Source organism: Neoarius graeffei, chromosome 9 (assembly GCF_027579695.1).
Source record: "Neoarius graeffei isolate fNeoGra1 chromosome 9, fNeoGra1.pri, whole genome shotgun sequence".
Lineage (NCBI taxonomy): Eukaryota > Metazoa > Chordata > Actinopteri > Siluriformes > Ariidae > Neoarius > Neoarius graeffei.
In genome coordinates, this window is record NC_083577.1 from 68,976,654 (window position 1) to 68,990,477 (window position 13,824).

At 43.8% G+C, this 13,824-nt stretch overlaps 1 protein-coding gene across 2 annotated transcripts in view; it reads left to right on the forward strand.

The window, feature by feature from the left end:
• als2a (alsin Rho guanine nucleotide exchange factor ALS2 a) overlaps positions 1-13,124 on the forward strand; it is a 101,267-nt gene extending 88,143 nt beyond the window's left edge. For both annotated transcript variants that reach the window (XM_060930152.1, XM_060930153.1), the window contains 3 exons: positions 2,656-2,805; positions 3,098-3,194; positions 11,231-13,124. In XM_060930152.1, the coding sequence (XP_060786135.1) occupies positions 2,656-2,805; positions 3,098-3,194; positions 11,231-11,275 (292 nt within the window). In that variant the 3' untranslated portion in view covers positions 11,276-13,124. The remainder of the gene's footprint in view (positions 1-2,655; positions 2,806-3,097; positions 3,195-11,230) is intronic.
• The last annotated feature ends 700 nt before the right edge of the window (positions 13,125-13,824 follow it).

The window sequence follows — 13,824 nt, forward strand, 5'->3', positions numbered from 1 at the left end:
CAGCTGCCTCAGGAGTCCCTGAGGCCAATATGGCCCGATAGGACTCCTTCAGCTTACTTCCGGTGTCCACCACCGGGTTCGGGGATTGCCGCCCCGACAGGCACCGGAGACTTTGCGGCCACAGCTCTGAACAGCCGCGTTGACAATGGAGGCAGAGAACATGGTCCACTCAGACTCAATGTCCCCCGCCTCCCTCGGAAGCTGGGAGAAACTCTCCCGGAGGTGGGAGTTAAAGACCTCCCTGACAGACGTTCCTAGCAGACCCTCACCATACGTTTGGGCCTGCCAGGTCTGTCTGGCTTCCTCCTCCACCAGCGGATCCAACACACCACCAGGTGGTGATTGGTTGACAGCTCAGTCCCTCTCTTCACCCGAGTGTCCAAGACATAGGGCCGGAGATCAGATGAAATGACAACAAAGTTGATCATCGACCTCCGACCTAAGGTGTCCTGGTGCCACGTGCACTTATGGACACCCCTATGCTCGAACATGGTGTTCGTTATGGACAAACCGTGACTAGCACAGAAGTCCAATAGCAAAACACCACTCGGGTTCAGATCGGGGAGGCCATTCCTCCCAATCACACCCCTCCAGGTGTCACTGTCGTTGCCCACGTGAGTGTTAAAGTCCCCCAGTAGAACAATGGAGTCCCCAGTCTGAGCACCTCTCAGTACCTCTCCCAGGGACTCCAAGAAGGCCGGATACTCTATGCTACTATTCGGCCCGTAGGCACAAACAACAGCAAGAGCCCTTTCCCTGACCCGAAGGCGCAGAGAGGCGACCCTCTCGTTCACTGGGGTAAACTCCAACACATGGTGGCTGAGCTGGGGAGCTATAAGCAAGCCCACACCAGCCCGCCACCGCTCACCATGGGCGACTCCAGAGAAGTAGAGAGTCCAGCCCCTCTCGAGGAGCTGGGTTCCGGAACCCAAGCTGTGCGTGGAGGTGAGCCCGACTATCTCTAGCTGGTACCTCTCAACCTCCCGCACAAGCTCAGGCTCTTTCCCCCCGAGCGAAGTGGCATTCCATGTCCCAACAGCTAGCCACTGTGTTCAGGGATCAGGTCATCGAGGCCCCTGCCTTCGACTGCCGCCCAATCCACACTGCACCGGCCCCCTACGGCTACCTCTGTAGGTGGTGAACCCACAGGAGGTCAGGCCCACGTCACCACTTCGGGCTGAGCCCGGCCGGGCCCCGTGGGCAAAGGCCCGGCCACCAGGCGCTCGCATACGAGCCCCAACCCTGGGCCTGGCTCCAGGGTGGGGCCCCGGCTGTGCCATACCGGGCGACGTCACGGTCCTTGATTTTTTCATTTCCATAAGGGGGTTTGGTGAACTGCTGTTGGTCTGGCCTGTCACCTAGGACCTGTCTGCCTTGGGAAACCCTAACAGGGGCGTAATGCCCCCGACAACATAGCTCCTACGATCATTCAAGCACACAAACCCCTCCACCACAATAAGGTGGCAGTTCTAGGAGGGGGCGATTTAATTTCGTTTTTTGAAAATTTTACCAGTTTTGACCCTTGATTAAATAACTTGTACTTTGGCAATTTCATGAGGGTGAACGTTCTTCTGAAATCAACTCTCACAATTTGTGGAGGAATTTCACCAAACTTTGCAAAAGGCTTTGTTATATGACAGTTATACGCATATTAACATTTCGTTTAATTTGGGGAAATTTTACCAGAGTTATGCCCTTGATTATTAACAAACTTTTACTTTGGCAATTTCATCAAGGTGTGCTTGCTTTCTGAAATCAACTTCCCTAACAATTTTTATCCCCCACTGGCCAAAAGGCGATTATGTCGTGGTGATGTCCATCCGTCCCTGGAAGGGTACTCACTTTCTGAAATCAACTCCTCTCACAACTTTTAGAGGAATTTCATGAAACCTGACAGGATTCGTTGTTATATGTTAATAATACACATATTGCAATTTTGTTCAATTCAGTCGCATTTTACCAGAGTTATGGCATAATTACCAGCGGGGGATATTGCACTGTCAGAGCACTCTTGTTTAAATATGTGTTGCTAGCATTAAATTCAAAATGAGTGTATATTTTTCGAAAAACAATATGATTTCTCAGTTTCAACATTTGATATGCTGTTTGTGTACTATTTTCAATGAAATATAGGGTTTCCATGATTTGCAAATCATCACTTTCTGTTTTTATTTCCAGTTTACACAGCGTCCCAGCTTTTTTGGAAATGCTGTTGTGGTTTGAAAATTCCAGGGTAGTGTAGGGCAAAAATGGAGACGTTTGAAAATGATGATGCAGACACCCATATTTTGCTTCCTGATCTTATCAGTCATGATGTATCCTTCCTTGATTCATCACGCTCTGTCACTTGACCCTTTTCCAGAACAAAAAAAGCAGCATCAGTGGTTTATACCGGTACACGCATGCCCAGTGTAAGGGAGTGGTCATGCGATATGCATTGTCAGGCATGCTAGTATTGACGGAGATTATTTCTGATATGGAGATAAAATCCTTGTCTGGATGAAGACCTTTGTCCTTTTACAACTAAAACGTATTAATGTGGACGTAGCCAAAGACACACACCACACTTGCGTATATATTGTGTGTGACATGATTTTTGGGCAACAGTTTGACTTCAGCTCTTATTTGGGATGCCATTTTGTTCTCTTTCTTCAGCACAACTTTCACTCCTGCAGATAAGCTTCAGGTCCTCCAGCTGACCTTTGAGGACATCACACAGGAAGTGCATGCCATGTTGGGCCAGGGTTTCCTGTGGTGCATGGATGACCTTTTCCCAGTGTTCCTCTATGTAGTTCTCCGTGCACGGTATGATTTGCACATCACAGCCTCGGGTTCTGTTATGTGCTGGTTTGTGTAAGCTTTAATCTAGAGTTTCAGTTTCTAATTTGACAGTGTGTTCATTTTGAAATGTTAGATATTTTATAAGCTGCAACTGTACATAGTGAGACAACATTTAAACAAGGTTCAACTGAGTGTCTTTTGATTAAATTTTACAAAATGTACATAGATTAACCGTCCTTAAAACCAAAATAGATTTACTAAAATAATAGTGTTCAGTGCATTTTCCTTCCTGTGGTATCTCTCTGTGTGAATTCAGGATCAGAAACCTTGGCTCTGAAGTGAGCCTCATAGAGGACTTGATGGATCCTGCTCTACAGCATGGAGAACTCGGACTCATGTTCACCACTCTCAAAGTATGTATCATAGACCTCCCAGCTGTTAAATTTTACATATATATGAGTGATTCCGGGCGGCACGGTGGTGTAGTGGTTAGCGCTGTCGCCTCACAGCAAGAAGGTCCTGGGTTCGAGCCCCAGGGCCGGCGAGGGCCTTTCTGTGTGGAGTTTGCATGTTCTCCCCGTGTCCGCGTGGGTTTCCTCCGGGTGCTCCGGTTTCCCCCACAGTCCAAAGACATGCAGGTTAGGTTAACTGGTGACTCTAAATTGACCGTAGGTGTGAATGTGAAGATGTGTGAATGGTTGTCTGTGTCTATGTGTCAGCCCTGTGATGACCTGGCAACTTGTCCAGGGTGTACCCCGCCTTTCGCCCGTAGTCAGCTGGGATAGGCTCCAGCTTGCCTGCGACCCTGTAGAAGGATAAAGCAGCTAGAGATAATGAGATGAGATGAGATGAGTGATTCCACACTTATGGGTACTGAAATGGGGACATGAACTTATTTTTAAAAATTCACCTAAAACCATTTCTTTTTTTACCATCAGGTCACAAAACATGTAATCTTTAATGAATGATATGTTAAAAGATAACTTTAATTTTCTGAGATGTAATAAAAACATATTTATATGCCAAAGTCAGAACGTAACAGAAGTGTTGTGGACATATATATTCTCAATTTTAACAATGTAGAATTACTTTTTGAAACAGAGGAAGGTGATGTTTTAGCAAATATAATTAATAAACATGTAGTAGAATAAACATACACATTCTTTCAATAAGATTAACATGGTATATAGCTAGATTGTAATTAATTTGTAACGGACGCGAGATGGACAATCGTAACAGAAGTAATGTAACAGACATCATTTTGGAACTCATAGGCTTGACTTTGGCATATAAATATGTTTTTATTACATCTCAGAAAATTAAAGTTATCTTTTAACATATCATTCATTAAAGATTACATGTTTTGTGACCTGATGGTAAAAAAAAGAAATGGTTTTAAGTGAATTTTTAAAAATAAGTTCATGTCCCCATTTCAGTACCCATAAGCGTGGAATCACTATATATATATATATATATATATATATATATATATATATATATATATATATATACACACACACAGTGGTGTGAAAAGGTGTTTGCCCCCTTCCTTTTTTTCTTATTTTTTTGCATGTTTGTCACACTTAAATGTTTCAGATCATCAAAAAATTTAAATATTAGACAAAGATAACACAAGTAAACACAAAATGCAGTTTTTAAATGAAGGTTTTTATTATTAAGGGGGGAAAAATCCAAACCTACATGACCCTGTGTGAAAAAGTGATTCCCCCCCCCCCCGTTAAAACACAATTTAACTGTAGTTTATCACATCTTTGGAAAGCTGAGTTCAATTTCTCGAGCCACACCCAGGCCTGATTACTGCCACACCTGTTCTCAATCAAGAAATCACTTAAATAGGACCTGCCTGACAAAGTGAAGTAGACCAAAAGATCCTCAAAAGCTAGACATCATGCTGCGATCCAAAGAAATTCAGGAACAAATGAGAAACAAAGTAATTGAGATCTATCGGTCTGGAAAAAGTTATAAAGCCATTTCTAAAGCTTTGGGACTCCAGCGAACCACAGTGAGAGCCATTATCCACAAATGGCGACAACATGGAACAATGGTGAACCTTCCCAGGAGTGGCCGGCCGACCAAAATTACCCCAAGAGCGCAGCGACGACTCATTCAAGAGGTCACAAAAGACCCCACAACAACATCCAAAGAACTGCAGGCCTCACTTGCCTCCGTTAAGGTCAGTGTTTATGACTCCACCATAAGAAAGAGACTGGGCAAAAATGGCCTGCATGGCAGAGTTCCAAGATGAAAACCACTGCTGAGCAAAAAGAACATAAAGGCTCGTCTCAGTTTTGCCAGAAAACATCTTGATGATCCCCAAGGCTTTTGGGAAAATACTCTGTGGACTGACGAGACAAAAGTTGAACGTTTTGGAAGGTGCATGTCCCATTACATCTGGCGTAAAAGTAACACAGCATTTCAGAAAAGGAACATCATACCAACAGTAAAATATGGTGGTGGTAGTGTGATGGTCTGGGGCTGTTTTGCTGCTTCAGGACCTGGAAGACTTGCTGTGGTAAATGGAACCATGAATTCTGCTGTCTACCAAAAACTCCTGAAGGAGAATGTCCGGCCATCTGTTCGTGACCTCAAGCTGAAGCACATTTGGGTTCTGCAGCAGGACAATGATCAGAAAAACAAAATGAAGACTTTGGAGTGGCCTAGTCAAAGTCCTGACCTGAATCCGATTGAGATGCTGTGGCATGACCTTAAAAAGGCGGTTTGTGCTCGAAAACCCTCCGATGTGGCTGAATTACAACAATTCTGCAAAGATGAGTGGGCCAAAATTCCCCCACAGCGCTGTAAAAGACTCATTGCCAGTTATCGCAAATGCTTGATTGCAGTTATTGCTGCTAAGGGTGGCCCAAGCAGTTATTAGGTTTAGAGGGCAATCACTTTTTCACACAGGGTTATGTAGGTTTGGATTATTTTTTCCCCCTGAATAATAAAAACCTTCATTTAAAAACTGCATTTTGTGTTTACTTGTGTTATCTTTGTCTAATATTTAAATTCTTTGATGATCTGAAACATTTAAGTGTGACAAACGTAAAAAAAAAAAAAAAATCAGGAAGGGGGCAAACACTTTTTCACACCACTGTGTGCTGTGTGTGTGTGTGTATATATATATATATATATATATATATATATATATAATGTGTGTGTGTGTGTGTTATTTACCAGCTGGGAGGTCCGTATCGTGAAATACCATGACCAAAGTCTTGAAAGTACTGAGCGAGGCCCTCTGGGCTGAGGTCAGTATTTAAGGCCGAGGTCACGGTATTTCACCATACGGACCGACCTTAAGCTGGTAAATAATATTTTCTTTCTTTACCAAATTCTAACAGAAAATGAGAGCGCCCGTAAAGGAAAACGAGCCGAGGTTTTGAATCCTCATTCACGGCTGTAATGCAAATTTCTTCCTCCGCAGTATACAAGTGCACTTCCATGGCAGGAAAGAAACTACATTTTGCCGCCTATGTAGTCCCCTATTTATACAAAATTGAGTCATTCAGGATTCAGCCATGTTTTTGCTTGGCGTTAGCAACAGTTAGAGGTTTTTAGCTTTCTCCTGAAATTTTATTTCTTCTTCCTCAGGGTAGTAAAACTCGCTTTCGCTGTGAAGACTGTCGTTATCGCTATCCATGCTGTAAAATTAATGCTATTCTCCTGAGAAATGTGAAAATAAATGTTGACAAAAATTGCTACTATGTTTGTTGTAGCTGTGAACAAGCGAGTTGCTAGAGGTCCGTAACCGGGGTCTATAACCGGGGTCCGTATCGTAGGATACGGACCCGCTCGCCAGCTGATCAGAGCACAGGATTTGATGGAAACCGGACCGCGAAAAAATAAATATATATTATTTACCAGCTGGGAGGTCCGTGTCGTGGAATACCGTAACCAAGGTCTTGAAAGTACTGACTGAGGCCCTCTGGGCCAAGGTCAGTATTTAAGGCCGATGTCACAGTATTTCATGATACAGACCGACCTTAAGCTGGTAAATAATACATTTATTTTTTCTTTACCAAATTCTAACAGATAATGAGAGCGCCCGAAAGGGAAACCATATTTAGAACAAACCTGCTACAAGCTCGTTTTCGGCTTTCTCCTGAAATGTTTTCTTTTATTTCTTCTTCCTCAGGGTAGTAAAACTCGCTTTCGCTATGAGCACTGTCGTTATCGCTATCCATGCTGTAAAATTAATGCTGTTCTCCTGAGAAATGTGAAAATAAATGTTGACAAAAATTGCTACGTTTGTTGTTGTTGTTGTGAACGAGTGAGTCGCCAAAGGTCCGTAACCGGGGTCCGGATCGTAGGATTCCGGACCGCTCGCGAGCCAATCGGAGCGCACGATTTGATGGAAACCGGATCGTGAAAAAAATCATTTCATTTATTTACAACCCCAAATCAGAACAGGTTGGGACAGTATGTTGAAATTGATATTAAAACTGAAAATAATGATTTGTAAATAATCTTTGATCCGTATTGCACTCAAACAATACAGCAGCACATTATTTGATGTTTTACTTCATGAATTTTATTGTTGTTGTTTTCCAAAATAAACACTTATTTCAGTTTTGATTTTTCAAAAAAAGTTGGGACGGTAAAGCATTTACCACTTTATAATGTTGCCATTCCTTCTCACAACACTTAAAGGATGTTTAGGGACTGAAAACACCAAGTGATGAAGCATTTCAGGTGTTATTTTTTCCCATTTTTCCCGCAAACAGGTCTTAAAGTGTGGAACAGTACAGGGTCGTCGTTGTCATATTTTTCATTTCAAAATTCACCACACATTATCGGAGACAGGGGAGACAGACACCCTCTTCCACAGCCACGCCTTTGTAATGTGTGCAGAATGTGGTCTTACTGGTCTTACCCATTGTCTTACTGAAATCTCCCTGGAAAAGATGTCGTCTTGAAGGCAGCATATGCTGCTCCAAAATCTCAATGTACTTTTCTGCATTAATGCTGCCACCACACAAGTGTAAGTTACCTTTGCCAAGGGCACTGACACAACCCCATACCATGACAGATCCTGGCTTTTAGACTTGTTGCTGGTAACAGTCTGGATGGTCTTTTTCATCTTTGGTCCAGAGCACACGGTGTCCATTTCTTACAAAAAAAAAAGGCCTGAAATACTAATTCTTCTGTATTCAGTTTCCACACTGCGATTAGCCTGGCTAACGCGACTTCAAAGCTCTCCGAGCATTTGGTCTGGCCAAGCTATTAAGCCAAACTGTTTCCCAGAGCCCGTGGTTGACCCGCCTCCCTGAAATGCCTCAGTTTGCTACTGGTCGAAGCCAGAAAAGGCTGTGACGAAGCTTAAACCAATCACATCACTCTTTCCTCTGACGTATGTGACGCGACGGAAACTGCTTGAGTAACAGGAAGAAGATAAATACCTCCAGGGCTGCTCTTTGCTCCGTTTTCAATGAGAACTTCCCGTTGAATGCTTTCAATACAGCATCTACCGCTGTGTTAAAGGCTTGCCGCTGTTCCATGTTCGTGATGTGAATGAAGCGCTTCCGGCATAGATTCTGTAAACAATCTATGGCTTCCGGTCGCAGTTCTACTACGTCACTGCCTTGAACACACCTCTACCCAGGGCCGTTGGAGATGCTCAAAGTTGATTGGTTCCCGATTTTTCGGGAGCTTGGAAATGCTGTAGATAGCCTGCCTGGCCAGACTAAGCTCGGAACAGGTCCTCGTGTTGCGTCACGCTTAGGATGGGCGGGCCCAGGCTACACTGCGATGGTCCCAGATGCCTTCGAGCCCAGAGAAGTCAATGGCACTTCTGGACACAGTTAACAGAAGGCTTCCTTTTTGCACAGTAAAGTTTTAACTGTCATTTGTGGACGTAACTCTGTATCGTAGAGCTTAACAAAGGTTTACCAAAGTAATCCCAAGCCCATGTGGTTATATCAGCTGTAGATGAATGACGGTTCTTGACACAGCGCAGTCTGAGGGATCAGAGATCACGGGTGTTCAGCTTAGGCTTGCGCCCTTGCCGTTTATACAAAGAAACTCCTCAAGATTCCTTGAATCATTTAATGATGCTGTGCACCGTAGAGGGTGAAATATCCAAATCCCTTTGTATCTTTCTTTGAGGAACGTTGTTTTTAAACATTTCAATCATTTTTTCACACATTCTTTGACAAACTGGAGATCCTCAGCTCATCTTTGCTCCTCAAAGACCAGGCCTTTCCTGGATGTTAATTTTGTACCATATCATGAATACAATCACCTGTTGACATCGCCGGTTTCAGCTCACGTTATTTAAAGGGGAACAGAGGGCAATATATAGAGTAAATATAACAATAAAACACACAATGACGAACCTTATTCAAGTCTTACAAAAGTTTTTTGTTCTAAGGTTGGAAAGTTATAGTGTTTTGAAAGTAGCTCGAGCAAACTATTTCCGCAGTTTGAACAGCCCGCCATGATATTAATTTTATCCAATCAGAATGCACCTTAATTTTCTCTGCGTAACACTTATGACGTATGTATGTGCCCAGTTGTAAATAAACAGTATGGCTCATTGAGGTTGGAAATACCGGTTTCTGCCTCTTGCGACGATTTCGCAAGTCCACGGGTGGCGCCTGTCTCATTGCAGCAAATAAATTCTGCTGGACTCGTGAGCAACTCCACGTTACATTTTCCGCACGAGCACCACGCCGTGTCACCTGCACACAGACGCTCTGCCCCACGCTCAGCATCAGTATCGGTCTCATCCTCATCGTCATCCGAGCTTTCTTCTCTTATTTCGTCATCACCGGAGTCGAGAGTACCTCTCCTAGGTTCAAACTGGTACCCTTCTAAGCCATAGCCTGCTTGCAGTGTGTCTTGCGGGATCTCTTCGTACGATTCGACAGAGCTGTCGCTTTCACTTGATGCGCCCGACGCCATGATTACACGAGTTCCACTAGTGCAGTGGGTAGCGCTGACGTCACGGTCTTTTAAAAATGGCGACTCTTGTGCGGTTTAGCGTACCGACTATTAATAAAGTATTATATTTACAATTACCAAGATATTTCGTTGTTTTCTAGTACATAAATTTGATAGAATACTTATGAATAAGTTACTTTGTCACATCAGCAACTGTATGTGTTATATTTTGGACCCCTTTAATTGTTTTACCTCATTACTAGCCATAAATTGCTCTCGTCCCAACTTTTTTGGAATGTGTTGCAGGCTTGAAATGCAGAAATGGATGGCACAGCAGTGTAGTGGTTAGCACTGTCACCTCACAGCAAGAAGGTTCGGGTTCGAGCCCAGTGGCTGATGAGGGCCTTTCTGTGTGGAGTTCGCATGTTCTCCCCGTGTCTGCGTGGGTTTCCTCTGGGTGCTCTGGTTTCCCCCACATGGCCCTAAATTCTCCGTTATTTTTTCCTGCTTCACCATGACACAATACAAGATACTACGTCATGTATCACGTGGTGGGCTTTCCCTGTTCGCACAAGGCATTGTGGGATACAAATTTGAAACAGGAGAGAATAATGGCGGACGTGAGTGTGTGAATGAAACGTGAAAGACCGACCACAGTAACGGAAAGAAAGTGAGAAGAAAAGACGTTATGTTATATACGAAGTAAAGGAAACACAGGACCAAACTAATAAATATCGGCGGTCAGTGAGCACCTCGGTGTGATCAGCAGTTTGATTAGCGACAGAACGATGTAACTGTCAGTACACGGTCAAAGGTAAACCTGCACATGCACTTGTACACGGACTTCCCTTTTTTCGGTCTGCTTGACTGCGCGAAGCGAGTGATTTCATGCGTGTTATTTGCTCGGGAATCCCCTCAAATTAAATAACTTCTCAGCCACAGAACAGAATGGTATTTTGTGAGATATTACAGAAATAAACATATATCACAATGACCATGTAGCGTGATTCAAGTGTGGGTGGAGCACAGAAGCACGTCAGGCAGCTGTTTACGTTGAAGGTTTTTTTTATTCAAATAGCTTTTCAGTATAGGGCTCCAACAAAACCCTCACTCTCTCACACACACATACACATATACAGGCTGTCAACGAGCCTTCGGCACCGACCTCCCCTTCTCGCTCTCCTTTTATCGGGCGCGGTCACTGAAGGAGACACAAACCCACGTTAATTGACAACAGGTGTAGTGACACGACCACTCACCTTCCCTGACTCCGCCCTCCATTCACAGACCGACGCTCGGCCACGACCCCGCTGCCACATGGCAAATTTCAGAAGGAACTAAATTTCGCCAATTTTATGAAATCAAAAAGCCGTCTAGCTTTAAGATTCATAAAACAATGTAAATGGAGTCTTTGAAATGGCATCGTGACAAAAGGCTTAAATGTATTGTGCTTTTTTTGTTGTTGTTAATTTCATACTGGTTGTAGAACTGATTGTATTAATTCCATTTTTAATGAATTTCTCTGTACTTTTCATTCTGACTGCAGGCCTGCTACTACCAAATTCAGAAGGAGAAGCCTACTGGCATGTAGAAGCAAAACTTCTGCAGGTGTAAGTCACATCTTATGACAAGTCTTTGAGTTTGGACAGTGTTTTGGATGCGGCGCTTTCTACAGTATTATCAAAGCAACAGATTGGAACGTGCTTAACAGATTTGGAGGCGAGAACTCAACACTGACATGACCCCAGCACCTTCATCACACTCTCCTATTTGATTTTAGTTGCTGCTTTTAAACGAGTCAAAGATTTGAACGACTTTAATGAACGTGGAGGTTGTTTATTACTTGACGGAAAAGGGCGTCCTTTTACTACTGAGTCAGATTTCACATTGTAGTCCGTGATTAGTGTTGGAGTGCTGAATGGTGTTTTTCCTTTTTTTAGTTGATGGATTTGCTACACTGTATTGTACTAACTAGCACTACTTACTTTATCTAGAGTGCACAGTTATTTATGCGTTAGGGTAGAGCCAGCACAACTGTAACAAACTTGTTTTGCCAAATTTGCAACTGTTCTAGGGCGTAATTTTGGGTAGGGACGCTAGGGACGTGTCCCTACCAATATTCAGCCGCTACTGTGTAATCACGATCAATAAAACCGATGTCCTAACCTGAGCAATGATTATATGGCACACAAAGGGTTAAATGTATGACACTGCTAATAATCCCCCCTCTAATGTAGATATCATTCTCTGATTAGCTACCTGTTTCTCGCTAACTTACATGGTTGGCTATCCCAGCTGTCACTCCATCTGCTGTAAAAGCAGCACACTTCCCACAGCAGCCGTGACTACCCGCCCATCAACCCCCCATATGTCACACGTACACACCTGACCTACCCCACGCACCCCCCACTCTCCGTCAGCCTACAAATTGAGCTGGACTTCGATGTCCATGCATGCTTGCCCTACGACTCGCATGCTGACTTGAGTATCATGGATGACGGCCCCCCTCCCAAGAAACGAGACATTCGTTCATTCTACTTCAAAGTCAAGAATGTAAGTGCAGGGTTTCCGTCGAGCTTTAAAAACTCAACAAAATCCTTTTGATGTATGGAAACCCTTCATAAAAGTATTGTTGCGGCTCCTTAGGCAGGTTTAGCAACGTGACAGGACGCATCAGAGCTAGGCTACTGCATAGCTGCAGAGAAAAGGAATGCTGGAGCAATGTAACTTGGTGTTAGATAATATCCTCGATGAATGAATGTTAAATTTATAGACCTAATGGTTTTACAGAATGTAAGTAGTCAGATGTAGGCTACTGCATGGCCATGCAGATGTGCGACTTGCATTTCAGAATCAACAGCGTGACAGCCGCTGAGTCTGCTGCTGAGTCTGCTGCGTTCACCGTTTTACAGAGACCTCTTTCTACTACTACTAGGCTAGGCTAGATACAACAAATCCATGGTCCTTTACTGCCACCTACAGACGAATATTGGTAACTGCCTTGGATCACTTTTGTGTCCCCACCAATGTCAAAATCAAAGTTACTCCCTTGCAACTGTGACTTCTTTTTATGGATGTACAAATATGTCACTTGGGATACAGGTCATTTCATCCAACGACCATTTCGTCCAATAGTTAAGACATTTCGTCCATAGCCTTTTTCAGACGCACTATCAATCATTTTATATTTCAGGTATTTGTTTGTTCGAAAAAAGGAGGAACTCTCAATGGGATTTGACTGAAGCAAAACACATTTTTGCAAAACGAAACCGGAAATGACAGGAATCAGCGAGTGTCAACTTCGGACGCGTTCGGCTGGGGCCGCTTGTAGGGAGAGATCGTTTACATTAGACCAAATTACATTTGCATTTTCTCAGTCTTTATACGGGCACGCTGATGCCTCTTGATCATGCGGAGGTGAGCCTCATTAACAGCGCGTGTGCGAGAGTCCGCTCGGGTGCACTCCGGACTGCGCACGCGCCAAGCGGACTCTCGCACCCGCGCTGTTAATGAGGCTCACCTCCGCATGATCAAGAGGCATCAGCGTGCCTGTATAAAGACTGAGAAAACACACGTTCAGCGCGAAGTATTACATCACGTCAGTGCGCATTACCGAGCCTTATTCTCCCGTGTAGATTCCCTGGCTTTCCAATCCTGTTTCCTGTTCTTAGTTTCTGTTTTTGTCTTTGCCTGATTTAGCCTGTTTGTGCCTCGCCCGACCTTTCGCTAGTTTCACGTTTACGAGATCGCCTGCCGTTTTGGATTGTTTGCCTGCGTGTTTTTGATAGTGCTTAATGCACGCCCTTCAGTGAATTACGCAGGGCTTTGCACCGGTTCAAGGAACGAAAACGAAAACCGGGAACTTTTTCTATTTCACATGGAACAGAAACTTTATTATTTTTTATGTTCCGGAACAGAAACGCTTATTAAAAATAATGGTAACCGGTTAATACCGGTTTTTATTTCGTTCCTCAGTTTCCGTAGCCTACAAATAAAAAAGTCATTCTTCTCCTGCGCAAGTTTCTGTGACCCGCTGGGGTTCACTTCCTGTGTGACGTTCGCTGACTGAATGGAGAGAGCGGGAGGGTGGACTACTATCACGTCTCCACATCTTAAATAAGAGGTAAATATTGCAGTCTG